The sequence below is a fragment of the Corella eumyota genome, chromosome 3, assembly GCF_963082875.1.
Source record: "Corella eumyota chromosome 3, kaCorEumy4.1, whole genome shotgun sequence".
Lineage (NCBI taxonomy): Eukaryota > Metazoa > Chordata > Ascidiacea > Phlebobranchia > Corellidae > Corella > Corella eumyota.
Window position 1 is genome coordinate 4,587,231 of NC_137492.1, and position 17,869 is coordinate 4,605,099.

Here is a 17,869-nt window from a genome sequence, read left to right on the forward strand (position 1 = left end):
AATGAAGACCCACTAACGTTTAACGAACAGGAAACAATAGGCTCCCAGTTTCCTTATTAAGTTCCATACTTTAATTTTGACTACGTGCGAAGTTTTATAAACCATTGTGTATAGAAAAAACCTTTAACTAAATATATAGTTGGGTTGTTGTTTTGAATATAACTTATTTCAAAATTAATTAATTACTTAAAAAAGTAAGCAGTCTATAGGCTTGATATTTAGTTAATCAGTAAAGATAACATAACATTTAGATTTTATAAACATTAACTAGGAAAATGAATATTTTAGGGTATTTGTTTTTGTGTAACGTGATACTTGTTGTATCTTGCAACGAATATTATTCAGTTGAATCGAATTCCTATCCATATTTACATTCCCATTTAAGCACAGTATATACATCCAAAGAGGGTAGAAAGGTAAGAAAACCTAATTTAAAAGATTAATAAAAAATTAGAATATTTTAATTGGCTGTTAAAATATAAAACTTTTTCAATTGAGAATGCCTAAAGAAAATTAAATAGTTTTATATTTTTATTTATAATCAGCTAACCTATTTTCCAATGATTTAGGTTTACGTTTTCGACAAAGTTCTTTCAGATCCACATGTTCTACAAACACGATCATTCTACAGCTTAAAGAACAGTTGGAGATTTGTATTGTTTGATAAATTTGTAGCTGATCAAGATGCAAAATATGATGACGGTAAAAATTTATGTTTATCAAGTATAACAGCTGGGAGACCATTTGTACAGAATTATAATGTAATCTTTACCGGTATCTAGGTGATTTTTGTAATAAATTTCTAATTATTAATAGGTAATGGAATACCATGGAAATCTTGGCAAGACCCAACACTTATGAGCAACACTAGAATTGGAACAGTTCTAAAATCTATAACTGACTTTGTTTCAGCTAATAATACGGAAAAAAGGTTGAAAATATATAAATAAAACTTTAACGACCTAACAGTAGACTTATAACTTAAAAGAACTCAATCAAATGCAATATAAGTTTGCTTTAAATGCTGAAAACTTTTTAGTAATTTTGTTTCTTTTCTAGAAATTACAAAATGACTGAAACTTATTCAGCTATTATTCGCCGTGGCGACCAGACCACATTGCATAAAGAAATGTCAACACCAAAAGACAACTCTGTTAGTGGTTACTCAATGCTAATGTATACTAACACACTTTGGCGAAAGAATAGTTACGGTCAAATGCTATTTTATGAAGACGATCAAAATTCTGATATTTTTGCTGTTATAACACCAAAATTTGGTAGGATAGTGATTTGGGATAGTTCTATTCCATACATTATTGGTTCACCAGCAATATCTGAGCTTTCAAGCATGTATTTAATATTTGCAAAGTTCTCATCAGATGAAATTGAGATTTATGAGAACAGGACTTACTTCAAGAATTTTTTAGATGAAATACAGGCAAGACTGCAGCTTTAAACTTTTTTTTAAATATGCTTTTTTTGAAATTGTAAAATAAAATTGTTTACTTTTAGGAAGCAAACAATAAACCTTTTGTGAATACGCTGGAAAATTCAACTGATTTTTCTCCTATTTCAAACCTAGATAAACACCTTACTTTACACAGAAAAAGTAAAGCTGGCGAAACGGTAAGATCAAACGGCATTATTTTAATAACTTATTTTGGGAAAATAAAGTAAAAATATTGGCTGAATTTTACAAATATTTTTAAATTACTATTAATAAATCTATTAAGCATTCTTTGTATATAAAGGTAAGTGTATATGACTCTCTTTTCGACGTAAAAGATCTGGATGCTCTTAGATTGTTTACTGTTAAGTATGGAAATTACTTTTTTGATGATCACCTGGATTTAAGTAGTGATAACGTTCAATGGATAGCAGGGTTTAATGTAAATAAATTTGCTAAAACTAAATACTGGAAGATTATAAAGCAAGTAGCAACCCATTTCACAGGTTTGTTTTGTATATATTTTGTTACATTATTAATCAGGTAAATAAATAAATACTAAGTTATAGTATTCGAAAAGTATTTTAATGCCAAGTGTTCTTTTTTATCTCAAAAAATATGACATTTTTAAATAAATACTCCGTAATTAGAGTTATATATTTTATTAATTTTTTGTAACTTGGCCATATTACTATCATAAATTTTTTATTAAACTTATCTTAATAATTAAACCAACAAAAAATCCAAACCTCCTATAATAGGTAGTGATACTTGGTATCCCTATGATGTTGCATGTAACTTGATAAGAAATTTTGACCACACAAGAATGCATTTGGACACAAGTCGAGATAATGAAAAGGAAGTCACATTTTTGTTGTATCTTAGTCCAAACTGGACGGCGGAATACTATGGTAACTTATTTTTTTTAAAAGCTAAAACATTAAACAAAAAAATTAAAGCTAAAACATTTTTTTTGTATATATCTTTATCCTTGTTGTGGGAAATTTGAACGCGCGACTTAAACATAGAGTAACATCAATTACTCCCAGTCTCGAGTTGCCTGTGGCAGTTTGGGATATTATAGATTATAATTGCCCGATAATTAAACTGCTGATTAAGTGCTGGTTCAGCAGGAGTTCATACTGTTTACGGCCTTTTACTCAAGGGCGCTTCAGCATGAGATCAGTGGGGACTGAACCCACGACCCCATTTGTGGTGTAGCAAGTGTTCTTACGCCTACACCACGCTGCCGGATTTAAATACAATTAATTAAAAGTTTCAAAGGATTATTAATTTTTTGATAAAAAAGCTCTACAATTACTTTGAAATTTTATTATCTAGGACCTTTTTTGTTTTTGTTTAAAGTTATAGAAAAATGTATTTATAGGTGAGACTGCATTCATGGAGCACAACTTTGATTCTCCTGACAATGACTACGTTGCAGAAGTGGTGCCCCTGTATGGCAGATCAGTTATTTTTACAGGTAACTTTCCACATGCTGCTCACCCCCCTTCTATTACTTACAATGGGCCCAGATACACTTTTGCAGTCAAGTTGCAATTTACTAAAAAGATAGCCATTGCAAAAACTTTACACGAGGAAAGTAGGCATGACTTGGGTTACTCCATTGAAGATCAGATAAAGTAAGTAAATACATACTTTAGTAATGTAATTAGACTACACAAATTATTTAAAGTTACTTTATAAAAACTTTTATTTGTAGTAACTTGCAAGACAATCCGAACTTACATGATACTCTTCAAAAAATCTCGGTAATTTCATCTTATCATGCAACACAGCAAGTCCAACATAAACTTGGCCATAATGATGGAGTATTCTCCAAAGTTGAGTCTGAGTTAGGGGTAAGATTGTAACTTCTGATGTTTTTTCATGAAAGTGGAAAAAACTATCCAAAAGTTTTTGTAATGGTAGTCCAAAATAGTTATGACTTTTAAACCCCATTTTAAATATTTTTTTAATCGCTGTAGCACCCCTTGAGTAAGGCGCTATAAACTGTATGAACTCCTGCTAAGCGAACACTAAATTAGCAGCTTTTTAGCAATTATAATTAATAATGTCCCAAACTGCCAAAGGCAATTACAGACTGGGTTGGGGTAACTGATGTTACTTTATGTGTGAGTCGTAAAATTGACCTTTTTACATTGGGTATAAAGAAAATTTAAAAAAAGCTGTTTTTATAAAAAATATTCTGTCTTAATAAAGCCTGAACATGGAGTTGAGGAAGAAGAAGAGGACATTCAGTTCTCGGAAGATGATCAAGTGCTCTTAAACAAAATCTCAGAGTTCACATCAGAATCTGAATTGGAATTAAGCATGGAAAGTAAAAATCTTGTGCTTGTTATGGCCCAGCATTACAACTTGACAGCGGATGATCTTCAGGAAACAGACGGAAATGGATTCACTCCAGCACTTACCCAAAGAAAAACCCTTGAAGTGAATAACCTGATCATGTTTTGGAATAAACTGTGCAAGGGTGACGAGAATTGCATGGATGATTACCTTGAGTATTATATGAAGCGTGACCAGGTTATTCGAAAAGAAAAAACTTTTTTACTGCTGACATCAATTTAGATATTTGAAACGGTTCAAATATATCAAAGAATTACAGTTTAATTAATTTTTTTAGTAAAGTTATGGTTGATTGTATAAAATAAAATTTATCTTGCAATAAAACGAAAACTTAACTGTAATTAAAATTGAATGCAGTTCCATTTTAAATGTTTTTTGCTCCAGAAACGGACTTGTAATTTATGTGTAAAGTTGTTGCAATGTTTGCCTTATTGAGAATAAAAAGAAGTATCTGAACTAACTATTTGTTTAAATAAAAAAAGATCAAAAACAGGAAAATTACTTTTTATATACATGGAAAATAATTACTTGTTAAAATTATTACTCGTTAGTAGGTTCCACTCTTACATTTCACAAAACTTTTAAATCCTAAAAATAAAAGCACCCAAGAAAAACTTGACAAAGTGTAAATATAGGAATTAATTAAAAAGCACAATTTTAGAAAATAAAACACCACATTTGAAGTTGATATTACCATAATACAGATTGTAAAATAAATGCATGGTACCTGAATAATTGTGAAAATAAAATAACACCTTTACAGTAATTAGTTACACCTATATAGTAAAAATTCGTAAAAGCTGGTACATAAGTTAATTAGAATTTAGGTACATTGGCCAAAGCTGGTATAATGCTACAATACGTTTCAATTCCTTCCAAAAAGACCTTTTCGTTGAGAAATTCGTTGTGGTCATGAAGTAAAATGGGAGTATTTCGCATGGGGCTAAAACCAATAGCTGGATAACCCAACTAAAATAAAAATTTTAAAATATACAGTTAGGCATCCCAGCAAAAATGTGATATGAGATTTTTCATAGATATTAAATTGATTAGTAATAATTGTAACCTTGCGTAAAAATCTGCTGTCAGTAGCACCAGAAAAAACCTCCAAACTTAATTCAATTCCCCTTTAAAAAGAAACAATATTTCTTACTTAAATTATCATTTTAAACAAATAATATTTATTTGGTTAATAAAAAGATTAAAATTTCAACTTACAGATTTTCACATGCCGAACTAAATGCATTCCACCACGGATCCGACTTTTCGGTTGATGTATTTTCAAAGTTTTCATTTTTCTGTTGTTTAATAAAAAAGTGCCAAAAAAATTAAATACAGACTCGTGTTAATTACAACATACATGTGCTAAATAGAAAAATTATATAAAAATCAAATTTTAAAAGCAAAACAAGTGCAACACTTATTTTTTAATTGATGAAGCATAGGTTAAAATCAGATTTTACTATTGAACATAATATAACACGCGCACAATACTTTGTTGAAAATAAATCAAACCTGAATAAAAGCATAGGATACACCTTCCCCAGCTTCTTTACACCAACCCTGTAATTTCTCCTCAAATTTCTAAAAACAAAATTTAAGAAATGATCAAGTAAAAAAAAAAGAATTCCAATTCCAAAACCCTAAATAGTAACCCATGTTTTTATAAATATTCTTTAAATGTTTTTTGAGGTCCAACATTTAAACTGTATTTAATTGTAGGTTTTTGCTGCTAAAAGATTACAGCTTAATCTATCTACCTAACAAACTATTAAATATGTTAAAATCTTAAAATAAAATTATTATACTTTAAATAAAGTAAAAAAATTCGGTAAACTAAACCTTTAAATCCACTGATGGAGTGATTCTGATATCGAAAGTTGCGGTTAAATCTGCCGGAACAATATTGTAAGCTAAACCACCCTTCAATCACAAAACAGTTACAATCTTTATTTTGTTTAAAAAAAATTAAGACAATTAAAATGCTGATTTTTTTTCTTTAATTAACATCCAAATATATTTCGTCATGAAATCTTTATGTAAAAAAATGTGATAGACTGTATTATTAAAAAAATAACTAATAAACAAAATTTAGTTAATTTTTTTTTTTTTTTGTATATATCTTTATCCTCGATGTGGGAAAGTCGAATGCGCGACTTAAACATAGAGTAACATAAGTTACTCCGACCCAGTCTCGAGTTGCCTGTGGCAGTTTGGGATATTATAGAGACTATAATTGCCCTGTAATTATGCTGCTGTTTTAAGTGCTAGCTCAGCAGGAGTTCATACCGTTTATAGCGCCTTACTCAAGGGTGCTACAGCATGAAATCAGTGGGGATTGAACCCACGACCTCATGTGTGGTGTAGCAAGAGTTTTTACCACTACACCACGCTGCCGGTTCTTTTAATAACAAATAACTAATTTTTTGATTTTAAAATTTTTTTGTTACTTCCAATCCAGTTAGGTTAACTGTTGTCACATCGCCCAAAAACAAACAACTCTTCGATTCTTCTAATTTTAATCGTTCTTGCTCTCGAAAATCCAGAATAACGTTTAACAATTTTCTCTGTAAAATTTTAATAGCTTTTTAATTGCTGTTAGTGTAACAAATGTATATACAAAAAAACATAATTTTTGATATTCAATTTTTTGTTAAACTATTAATGTAAATTTGTTATATAAGATATAAATAAAGCTTGCCAGTTTTTCGGCTGCAGTGTTTTCTATAAATCTTGAGCCATGACCTGGATTACCTGTGCAAGTTACTTTTATCCCTGTGCAATAAATATACTCTTATTAACTGTATATTTTTATCTTAAGAGGTGGAAAGGTAGACTTCAATGCTCTAACATTGAGTAATATTTGTTACCTAAACATCATTTAAATACTTACACCATGGCGACCTTTCTGCATAAAACACAGAATATTTATTCCCTGGATTGGCAAGACCTTCATCTAGAACAAATCCAATATTCAACTCACTAAAAAGTGGAGTTTTAATAAAGGCCTGCATTCCTTTCAATGCCCCAATTTCTTCATCTAAAAAATTGCAACAAAAATATTAAATAATAAAATAAATATTACAATATGTTATAATCCAATTAAAAAAGTGTGTAGGCTATATTGCCACAGACACATAAACAAAATAAAATTTATTAAAAAAAATTACAAACATTAAGTTTGCTTATATAAAAAAATAACAATTATGTAACGCTGTAACTTTTTAGAGTAAACCTGATACATAAAATAGCTTAAATTACAATAACACTTCATCAGCACTTAATCATCAGCATAATTATCTGGCAATTATAATCTATAATATCCCAAACTGCCACAGGCAACGCGAGACTAGGTCAGAGTAACAGTTAATAGGCCTACTCTATGTTTAGATCGCACATTCGACCTTCCCACATGGAGAATAAAGATACATATAAAAAAAATAAAAATAAAAAAATCCATTAAAAATGCTACAAAAAGAAATAATTTTTTTACCTGGGACAAAACATAAGTGAACTGTTCTCTCCATCTTAACACCTTGTTCGTTGAGTTTTCGAATTGCCTCCAAATATTGAATACCAACTGATTTCATATCTTGTGTTCCCCTACCATAAATATCACCATTTCCTTCCTTAATTCCAGCAAACGCATCACATTTCCATTCATCCTGTAAAACATTTTTTAAAATGTTTTTATTTCAATTATGCAATTATGTTAATTTTTTCCTCTAAAAAAGTAATTTTTTACCTCATAAACTGGTACCACATCAGTATGGGAATTAAGCAAAATTGATTTAAGTTTAGGTTGTTTGCCAAGTACTGTCATTATAACAACAACACGATTTTCAGCCACCTTTAATTTTAAAACTTAAATTTAATTTGTTTAATAAAAAAAATAATTTTTGTAAAATAACATTGACTTTTAAGATAACGGCTGTTTGAAAACGTATAAATACAAATTTATGTCATTAGAATACGTATATTTTTTTTTCTGTTTATTTATTCACAATGTGGGAAGGTTTTTTTTAGTATATATCTTTATCCTCGATCCTCGACGTATTATAAGAGCTTTTGTTAATTTTACCTCAATTTTGCAGATCACAATATTAAGTTCTGTTGCATAATTGTCCAAAAACTTGATAATTCCATCTTAACAAACAAAAAATAGCTTATAAAACGTAAAAAAAAAACAAATAACAAAAATAAAATAAGTAAGTTACCATAGTCGGGATCTGGGTGAACCGATTTGATTCTTAAATATTCCTGAAACTTTAAAACTGCTCTAGATCCCATTGTTGTACTCTGAATGTGGGTTATTCAAACTCTAAAAAAATTCTATCTTAATAAGAAAAACTTAAAGAATTCTTCATCGAAACAGTATGGGTATTTTTTACAACAACGTGGTTATCAGGTAGCGTGGTGTAGTGATAAGAACCCTTGCTACACCACACATGAGGTCATGGGTTCAATCCCCACTGATCTCATGCTGTAGCGCCCTTGAGTAAGGCGCTATAAACGATATGAATTCCTGCTGAGCCACCATCCCAAACTGCCACAGGCAACTCGAGACTGGTTCGGAGTAACTTATGTTACTCTATGTTTAAGTCGCGGATTCGACTTTCCCACATCGAGGATAAAGATATATACAAAAAAAAACAACTACTTAGATCTTTACATACAATTTAATATGACTTATATATTGCCCTATTGAGTATCACATATTAGTCACAACTTTTTTAAGGCTAATAGATTATGAAGAGATTGCAATTGCAAGTTAATCCTTACTCACGGAGTTGCACAAATTTTACGCAATTACTGATTATTTCATGCATTAGAAAAAATTGTTTTAGTAACAATCTCACCTTAACGCGTTCGCACAAAACAGCTGTTAAAATGTCGTCGAGAAATGAATTAGGGAAATACCCAGTTTTTTTTTTGCTCCTCGTTTTTATGGAAACTGTTCACTCGACCTCTGCGACCAAATCGATCTCCAGCAATTTTATGCAAAATCGTGACATTTGCAATAACAACCAGCAGCGTGGTGTAGTGGTAAGAACACTTGCTACACCACCATGAGGTCGTGGGTTCAATCCACACTGCTCTCATGCTGCAGCGCCCTTAAGTAAGGCACTATAAACGGTATGAACTCCTGCTGGGCCAGCACTTAATCAGCAGAATTAGTATCGGGCAATTATAGTTTATATAATATCCCAAACTGCTAAGGGCAACTCGAGACTGGGTCGAAGTAACTGATGTTACTCTGTGTTTAGGTCGCGCATTCGACCTTTTCACATCGAGAATAAAGATACATACCAAGAATACCACATTTAGCCACATGAAAAAAAAAATATTTCAAACCCTTAGTTAAAAATCACATCCTGAAATATACACTTTTTTGTGTTTACTGAACACAGCAAAAAATAAATCAAGTTTTATATTTTACAAATTGAATAAAGTAATAAAAAACAATATTAATTTTTGAATAAACAAAATAGAAAAATGAAAGGTAGTTATACTACTTATTTAAATAATTATATTTCACGACAACTTAAATGCCAATATCTTTAAACAAAACAAAAACAGCCTTAGTTGGGACACAACAGTCAAAAAAATACGCTGTTACTTTAGTTTTATTTAACATTAAAGTAAATTCCTTGGACTTGAACTGAATTTAGTCAATAAACTTTTTTTAAATAAAATATATAAATAGAAAAGGCTTACATTTTGCCAAATCCATTATTTAACCAAGTTATAAAAGGGACAAAAACTTTCCTACACAGATCTTTAAAATCAAAAAATATAGAATTTTATTCTCCGATTTTACAAATAAATTCTTCGTAATTTGTCGACAGGTGTAATCGCCTTGCATTTTGGACACAACTTTTTAACAGCTAAGGCGCGAAGCCAACATTGTTCGCAATAAACATGCCAACATTGGATTGAAGTAACAGGGTTGTGGTAGCAGTCCTATAATAAAAAAATTATGTTTAATTAATTACTAAACCAAGTTTACACATAACACTTCATACAAAACTAATATGACTGTAAATGTAATGAATTGTGAGAAGGGTAAAAGTTACAAGAACAAAATACGTTAATTGGCAGCATGGTGTAGTGGTCAGAACACTAGTCTTCACAACATGAAGTCCAAGGTCCGCCACCACTGCTACCATGTAGTGCTCGGGAGTTGGGCGTAATAATTGAGTGTGAGTTAGGGTATAGGGATTAGAATGTAAATGATTTTTTTTAAAAACAGTGAATGTATTAGTTATTTTATCAGGACCGTAAAAGGTAATAAGTAAATTTTACTACTGTGTACTAACCATGCATATCATGCATCGGAACGACCTTTTTTCGTTTTCTAACTTATCGACTTTTAACTGAAGTGACGTCACGTCGCCAATCACGTGACTTGATAAATTCGATTTAGTTGGCGATTTTGATTTGCCTTCGTTTCTAAAAAAAAACGAAAATAAAGCAAAAATTAAGTTTCCATTTACTATAAAAAAATAGAAGCTTGTCTTTAAAGTTATGTTAATAGGACTTAAATAAAGCTATCCGAAAAACGCCGGCTTCAAGGACAGAAAGTTTGCCAGCAGTGCGGCTTGAACCCAAGACCTTTTGACCCGAAAGTTACTATGTCGATTTAGTAACTAAGCAAAAAGAATTTTGTAAAAAAAACATAATACTCTATGTGCGCAATGTTTTTAACAGAACCTTGTAATATTATATTATTACTTAGCAATAATAACCTGGTTTCATTTCCATAATTGTTTAATTTATGGGCTTCAATATTCGATTCGTCAAATTGTGAGGGTCCAAACGATCTTGAATCATCGCTCTCAACATCCAAGTTCTAAAATAAAATTTTAGTAAAGGATCTTTTTTTTTTATTTTATTTTTTTATTTTCTTACTTGGTCGACATTCGGCGACGAAGCCCTTCGAACGTGCATTTTATTTGTGACGTCACCGCTACATGACGTCACGTCTCCCCGCGGTGTTATGATCGCCGAAAGGTCGACCGGAGACTCAACGTCGACCATGACGTCATCATCGTCTTCAGTGACGTCACTAGGATCGCGTCGAAAAGTTCGCTAAAAATGCAAGTTTTAAAAAAAAAAAAAAAAAATATATATAATAAAACTTGATAAAAAAAAGTAAAATAGAGTTTATTTATGACCTATTTTACCCAATCCCTTTTTAATTTTGTTTGATTACCTTGCTAAAACATTGTTCTATATGAGCTCCAACTTCCCCCACTGATAAATCCCCCAACTCAGCAAAACAACAAGGGCACGAGTCGTCCACGATCGGCGGCAAAGAGTTGTTTTTCCATGGATTTCCGGGTTGAAACAGGTTGGCAGAAAAGTTGTTGGTTTTGCCTGATATGGTTCGTTGAGCGCGGAAGCATTGTCCGACTCGGGTGTTCAGGCGACCAACTCGATTGCTCCGAACTTTAAGAAAAGTCTAAAATTAAAATGAAAAAAGGGTTTAAAAAAATACAAGTTCATTTTAAATCAAAATTAACAACATAAATATGACTGTTAATTATATATGCGTTTATAAAGTAAAAAATGTCGGCTGCCAGGTGTAGTGGTTAATACACTTGGTGTCACTACAAGGGTTTATAGTTCGATCCCCGTCGCTTTCCTCTTGCAGTGCTCTTGGATTAAGGCGCTACGAACGAAATAAACTTCTGCTAAACTCAAAACAATTGACAGAATAATTATTAAGCAGTTATTAATAATAATATCCAAAACTGTCCAAGACAACTTAGGACTGGGTCAGGAGAACAAATGTTATTCTATGTTTAGGTTGTAAAGTCGGCCTTTTTACATCGAGGATAAAGATATACACAAAAAAAAAAAACACTTAAGTATTGTATGAATTATTAAATTATTTTTTTATGTATTAAAAACTAAAAAATTTAAAATAAAACGAAATGTATATTTTACAAATCAACACAAAAAAATAGTCGTCGATTGCTAAAAAAAACGAAAGTAAAAACATTGATAGTCATCAGACATTTAATCAAAAAACTGAGCGACAAGTACAAATGAACATTTAATTTTTAATCAAAACCATCTTACAGATTTGCCCTGTCAAGCCTAAATCCTTCTCGTTAATCAAACTGACACATCTGAAAGATTTCAAACCATTTAGCCGAAATATTTGATTCGATTTTCGGTCGAATTACATTTCGATCTGTTGTAAGATTCGCGTAAATTTGATTAGCTAAATTAAAGCGATTTGTAAAACGTATTGTCAAATAGCGTAATTCGTTTAAAGTGATATATAGAGCGATCGATTATTTACGAGTTTTGACTTCTAAAAAGGAGTGAAAAATTATAAATTAAATAAAAAAAAATAAAAAATTAATTTAAAAATTTGCTAACCTGTCAAAAAAAAATTTAAATTCATTTTTTAACATAAAATAATCTAAATCTTTTTTAATTATTATTTTACACTATTTTAAGCATATACAAAACTTAAAATAATAAATAGTGAGGTCTGTTTATTATTTTAGTAAGATTACAACGTGTGAACTATTTTAAGTAAAGCAGTCATGTAATTATAAAAAAGTTACTTTTACACCATTCTAAACACCAAAAAAAGCGTGTAAAGATGTTATCTCAAAAATCAAAGAAAAATTAAAAAAAAATTAGCTATTAAAAAAATTAAAAAAAAAGCAATATTTAAATGCTAAGTACAATGTCCAAAAATCAATTAGCGATATTTGAAACGAATTTTAGTTACTCTTACTAATTAATCACATTTATTAAAACGAATGGAAGGCTTTGCCGAGCCAAAAGTGCGTCATGAGCCAATAAGAAACGAAAAAACAAACAAATCAGCAAATTAATAGTGAATTTGTACAAGTGGCTGTCAATACGGGAGCTAACGGTAAATTTTATTCATCTTGTGTTTTCTGTTATTTATGACACTCTAGAACAAATACATGAGACCTCATTTATTATTCAATTTTAAATCTAGTCGTCAAGTCAAAAAGGGAAAAAATTTAAAAATTTAAAAATCGTTTTTTTTTTGAGTTTGAGAATTATTTGGAACTTTTGTTTAAATTTATGATTTCGTCAGTTTTAGAAATTTACGAAAATATATTACAAAAAAATGCACATAGAAATGTATTAACTTACTTTGCACCATTGGACTTTTATATAACATTTTTTAACCCCTCCATTAATAAATTTTAACCGCTATTACCCTACCCTCCTTTATTAAAACTAGACCGGCCCTAAACAAAAGTAAATGGCTATAAACGGTCGCTAAAACAAAAGGAATGGGGTGTTTACTTAAATTCTAGATCTCAAGTGTTTTTGGGCAAAGGTTACCAAACCTGAACATCATTACTTTCTCGTTAAGTATACTATGCCAAGACAGGTGCGTTTTAACTCAAATAAGAGACAAAGACAAATAAGGGCGACTCCGTGTTTTGTAGCGGTGACAAAGTAGTTTATGGCTTTTGGATTGGATGCTAATTAAAATGATTTTTAAAATATTTGTAAACGAATTTGGCACAGAAAAAAAATTTTTAAAAATTGTTTAAATTCTTTTTTATTTTGACTTTTTTAAATATATACAATAGTCATTTATTGTCGTCGAATTAATGTAAATATAAAAGTTTATATGATATAAAATGGATCTTTTATGCGGAAAACTACTTATTAATACACTATTACGTTACTACCCCTAAAAAGCTTATATATTATTAACAAATTACAATTTTTAATTTTTTAATAACTCTAAAAGGCAAGACGGGAAAACAAAAGTTTTAATGTATTCGCCTAACGATCAAACAGTTTCTTATCTTTCTGAATCAACAGTAAGAATCTTACTGTAAAAGACAGCGCCGAATAATTATCTTGTCGATTAAAATCGGCCCAGATAAAAGATAAATCATCAAAGTTGGTTATATACTGCGTACGGATAGCGACATTTGCATGATTAAGTTATCGTCGACCGCTTTTCAAACACTCTCGCTTTTTTAGCGAGGCACAAATTCCTGCCGATATTGACTCTTCTTAGATTTAAAAATTGACATTTTACAATTTCACGGTTATTTAAAAAAGCTGACTCTGCTAGTGTATAAAACTGTGAAGAATGCTTTTACTAATTAATAAACTGTAAGAATATAGGTAAGTTAAAAGTCGAATATTGACTTAATTCATTGTAACATTTGTTAACTAAATCTCATTTTAAAAATTTATTTTGCTAAAAATATGTAAAAAATAAACGGATTTTTGCTTTTTTTGTTATCAATGTATATCCAAAATAATAAATACCATCTATATAGTATTTAAATATTTAAAACAGATTTACATTTATACACTTAAGGCTGTCAAAATTTACAATTTTTTTCCTAAATTATTTTTAATTATGTTAACTTACTTTTAAACGGTTGTCATGATCTTCTCGCATCAGCAAATCTTTCTCCGAAAGTCTACGAAGTGATGATGTAACAGATGTGCTCTACATTAAAAAAGATACAATTTTTGATAATAAATACTTTAACGAAAGTTGCCATCTAATCAGTACTTAAATTTTACTGTACTTATATGGTAAAACACTGATAGATTTACAGTATTAACTAGTAACTTACAAAAGAGTAATCACTATTTTTTTTATGTATATCTTTATCCTCGATGTGGGAAAGTCGAATGCGCGACTTAAACATAGAGTAACATCAGTTACTCCGAACGAGTCTCGAGTTGCCTGTGGCAGTTTGGGATATTATAGATTACAATTGCCCGATAATTATGCTGCTGATTAAGTGCTGCTAATAATGCATTAAAAAATAAATCGTAAATACTTTACATTTTTAGGCAAGTGAATTTTTATAAAAAACTAAATAACAAAAAAGAATTTGTTGGTACTTACAGTTGAGCTAAAGTATGAGGTAGAGGATTGCTTTTCGCTTAAAATTGGGCGACGATTGCTGGTTAATTTCTTTCGAAAATCACTAAAATATAAAATCTTAGCCTGAGTAAAACAAAACGTGACTCTATAGGTTTGAACCCCACTACCTTTGCATCGTAACACCAATTAGAATACCCTAACAGTACTGACTTATGCCAAGCTATTAAACATTCAGCAGTCTGATAATAAGAAGAGTCAGCCTTTTTGGATCAAAAAAAAAATCATAAAAAAGCGTTAAATAAGCGCCTTACTTCTTATTGCGCCGATAATTCTTAAAATAAATAGACTATATTTAAATCAAAATTACTTTGGTAACTGGAAGAACTTGTCCATTTCCTGACTTAGATGACTCGAAAGTTCGCTGGGTCTTACGGTGACTCCACAGACTGGACATGTTTCTCTTACATCCCCTGTTCGTTTGCCTGAAACAATAACAATCCCTGTTTAAATATTTGCTTAAATCCGTGATGTTGGGTTAACTTTTTCCAGTTGCCATGTAGGGTTAATATGTTACGACAATTTTTAATTTGAGCCATAAGCGATCTGGGAATGAACAAACATCAATTTTTTCTTTATTTTTTGCAATAACAAAAACTGTAGAGCTTAATGTTTAATCTAAAAATCATCATTTAAGAAATATTTATTGGACTTACGTCTTCTCGTTCGGGGAAAATCTTCTTTTGAGTGAGTTGATGACGAGCTCGAATATCTCCGCTTAAAAGTTCCCGGATCAATACTGACGTCATCTGTAAATAACGTTACTAATTTATTAAAATTTAAAAATGACGTCACTTAAGAAATCAGCTGACAATAACTTTAAAAACTATAAATATATACCTTGGTTTGAATCTTGGCGCGCTCTGCTTAAGGTTTTAAAGGAAAACGAGTTTTCCACGTGACTTTGTTTGTCTACGTCATCACCCTTATTGTCAGTAATGTCATACTCCATTTGTGTCGTCACAGGTTCGTGTTGCTTTCGGGACTTTCCCGGTTCTGTAACTTCGAGCTGTTCCGGAGTGTTCTGTCGTAAGAAATTCGCGGATTTGTTTTGAAACAAAATGTCGGAAGGCGTCTCGTCGCTCGGAGAATTTTCCGCGGAGTTTTGGGTTCCGATTCTCCGCAGAATTTCGCTCCAAGCCGGATGGATTGACGACCCACCAAGTCCAAAACCTGCAACAAGAACATTTGAAACATTAGATCAATATATTTTAATAAAAACTAAATGGTATATAATTATCAAAATATGATTATGATTTTAATAAAGTTTTTTTTATAAAATAGTAAAAGGAATAAATTCCACAAAAATTTGTACTACTTAAATACTTGTACTACTTATAACAAGAATATATTAATTTATTAAGTCAAATACAAAAGAAAGTAAATGGGTTAAGCAGGTTTTTCCTGTGACAACTGTATATTAAAACGCAACCTTTTTCCGCAATAAACTCAGATAAAAAAACGCGATAAGATTAGTCGAAAATAAATATCAGTGCACCTCATTTTTTCGCGGAAAAAAAAAACTAAATAACATAAAAAAGTTGCCCTAATTGAAGAAGATACCTTAAACAGATTATAACACGAGAAACTAAATTATCAAAACACGGATCTCAAATCCCCTTAATTGACTTGAAAACGAAAAAAGTAATCATTTTTTTTGGTCCAATTGTAACTAAATAAGGAAAACGGCGATTGGAATATGACATCATAAAAACAAAATTATGAAGTCATAAATAAAACCAATTTTTAAAGATTTTAAATTCCTAAAAATAAAAATTTCGAAATAAAAACTAGAAAAAAATTTGTGACGTAATGCTAGAAATGTATGACGTAATAGTAAACTAATTGTTTACCTTCTGATTGTTTTTCAGACTGAGCCATCATACTAAAATGCTGAAAATCAGGAAAAGACGTTTCACCGTCGAACTAGAAATATAATGTTGATAATATTTAATAAGTACGATTAAGGTAGAGAATATTTATTTAATATATATTTACTTGTTGTTGCGAGTTTTTTAGTTGATTGAAATTTCTTTGCTGATTGTTAAACTCCAAATTTAATAATTCGCGACGAAAATTTCCATTTTGAAATTCTTAAAAAAAAACGATTTTAAAAAAATATACTCTAAAAAATAATTCTTTGGGTAATTAAACTATATTAATATTACCTTTAACGTTATTTAAATTTAAAAACGTAATTGATTCTTGCTAAATTTAAAATATAGATTTAAATAAATTTAAAACTTAAAGACTTTTGATTTTATTTAGTTGGTTACCGTTTAAAACCTCGTTAGAAAAATGAGGCCCACTTGCACTTGCAGCTAAGGCCGCAATCGCCGAGACCGGATTTTGCGGGTTTTGGGTGTTTAAATTCCGGCAAAGCTCTCGTTGAGCTCCGAGCACAGGGTAAAAGTGGGCTATAAAAGGGTGGGGCAATACGTTGGGGTTAATGGGGCCCGGTAAATGACGGCCCGGGTTTAAATTATATGGGTTGAAGTTCAGAGGTCGACTTGAATTGTTTTCCCCAAAATGTCTAAAAAAAATTTAAAAAAAATAAAACTTCGCTAAAAATAAATAAATTTTGCAAAAAGTAACCATTTTTTAAGATTAAATTATTTAGTTTTGTAGGTAATTGAAACTTTATTAAAAAATTATAGTATTTATTCATAAAAGTTAAACTAATGCATTTCGGAAGTTTTTAAAATCAAAAAAATGTATTATTTTAAAAATTATTTTAAAAGTTTAATAAACAAACCTTAAATCCGAACCAAACGGATTTCTAGGCGAAAATTTTTCCGGACCTGAAAAAAAATTAAAATAAAAAATAAAGATTATATTTATATTTAACCCCGAATAAATTAAAAACTATAAATTAAAGGTTTAGAAAAAACGTAGATTAATCAACTATTTTTCTGAAAAAAAATTAGCAAAAAATAAATATAATTTTTTACTGCACTTAAAAAAGATGTTATTTTTATATTTTTTAAAAAACAATAAATTCTGAAAAATTAAAAATAATCATAATTCGCAATAATCATAATAGATTATAATAATATTTCTTACCCGATCCCATAATTGACTTATTATCTTAACTTGATCTTTTACTTTACTATTTTACGATT

The 17,869-nt window shown here is 30.1% G+C and overlaps 3 protein-coding genes across 5 annotated transcripts; 1 reads left to right on the plus strand and 2 right to left on the minus strand.

Moving 5' to 3' along the window:
* The first annotated feature begins 275 nt into the window (after positions 1 to 275).
* LOC145746101 (uncharacterized) lies at positions 276 to 4,268 on the plus strand. The gene is made up of 10 exons (XM_082564290.1): positions 276 to 416; positions 570 to 702; positions 817 to 931; positions 1,060 to 1,438; positions 1,513 to 1,626; positions 1,752 to 1,953; positions 2,209 to 2,358; positions 2,835 to 3,090; positions 3,171 to 3,309; positions 3,671 to 4,268. The coding sequence occupies exons 1-10, from the start codon at positions 276 to 278 to the stop codon at positions 4,037 to 4,039; spliced, it is 1,998 nt and encodes a 665-aa protein (XP_082420416.1). The 3' UTR covers positions 4,040 to 4,268.
* A 25-nt stretch (positions 4,269 to 4,293) lies between these two features.
* Positions 4,294 to 8,712, minus strand: LOC145746102 (aminoacylase-1-like). 3 transcript variants are annotated; one of them, XM_082564292.1, is made up of 13 exons: positions 8,677 to 8,712; positions 8,035 to 8,138; positions 7,899 to 7,963; positions 7,563 to 7,667; positions 7,311 to 7,482; positions 6,711 to 6,857; positions 6,519 to 6,592; positions 6,268 to 6,384; positions 5,660 to 5,740; positions 5,333 to 5,401; positions 5,036 to 5,115; positions 4,884 to 4,944; positions 4,294 to 4,786 (listed from the first exon to the last, which is right to left on the minus strand). In XM_082564292.1, exons 2-13 carry the CDS (start codon positions 8,105 to 8,107, stop codon positions 4,634 to 4,636), a joined length of 1,197 nt encoding a protein of 398 aa, XP_082420418.1. In that variant the 5' UTR covers positions 8,108 to 8,138; positions 8,677 to 8,712; the 3' UTR covers positions 4,294 to 4,633. The 3 variants fall into 3 exon arrangements, with proteins under 3 accessions (XP_082420418.1, XP_082420419.1, XP_082420417.1); XM_082564293.1 differs by lacking the exon at positions 8,677 to 8,712 and adding an exon at positions 8,600 to 8,617; XM_082564291.1 differs by lacking the exon at positions 8,677 to 8,712 and having other exon boundaries at positions 8,035 to 8,625.
* Positions 8,713 to 9,400: 688 nt separating this feature from the next.
* LOC145745180 (E3 ubiquitin-protein ligase RNF220-like) lies at positions 9,401 to 17,820 on the minus strand. The gene is made up of 15 exons (XM_082563186.1): positions 17,811 to 17,820; positions 17,503 to 17,548; positions 17,024 to 17,280; positions 16,746 to 16,840; positions 16,601 to 16,673; positions 15,588 to 15,920; positions 15,404 to 15,496; positions 15,058 to 15,172; positions 14,712 to 14,793; positions 14,223 to 14,303; positions 11,034 to 11,282; positions 10,730 to 10,909; positions 10,567 to 10,670; positions 10,138 to 10,270; positions 9,401 to 9,781 (listed from the first exon to the last, which is right to left on the minus strand). Exons 1-15 carry the CDS (start codon positions 17,818 to 17,820, stop codon positions 9,635 to 9,637), a joined length of 1,998 nt encoding a protein of 665 aa, XP_082419312.1. The 3' UTR covers positions 9,401 to 9,634.
* Between the last annotated feature and the right edge of the window lie 49 nt (positions 17,821 to 17,869).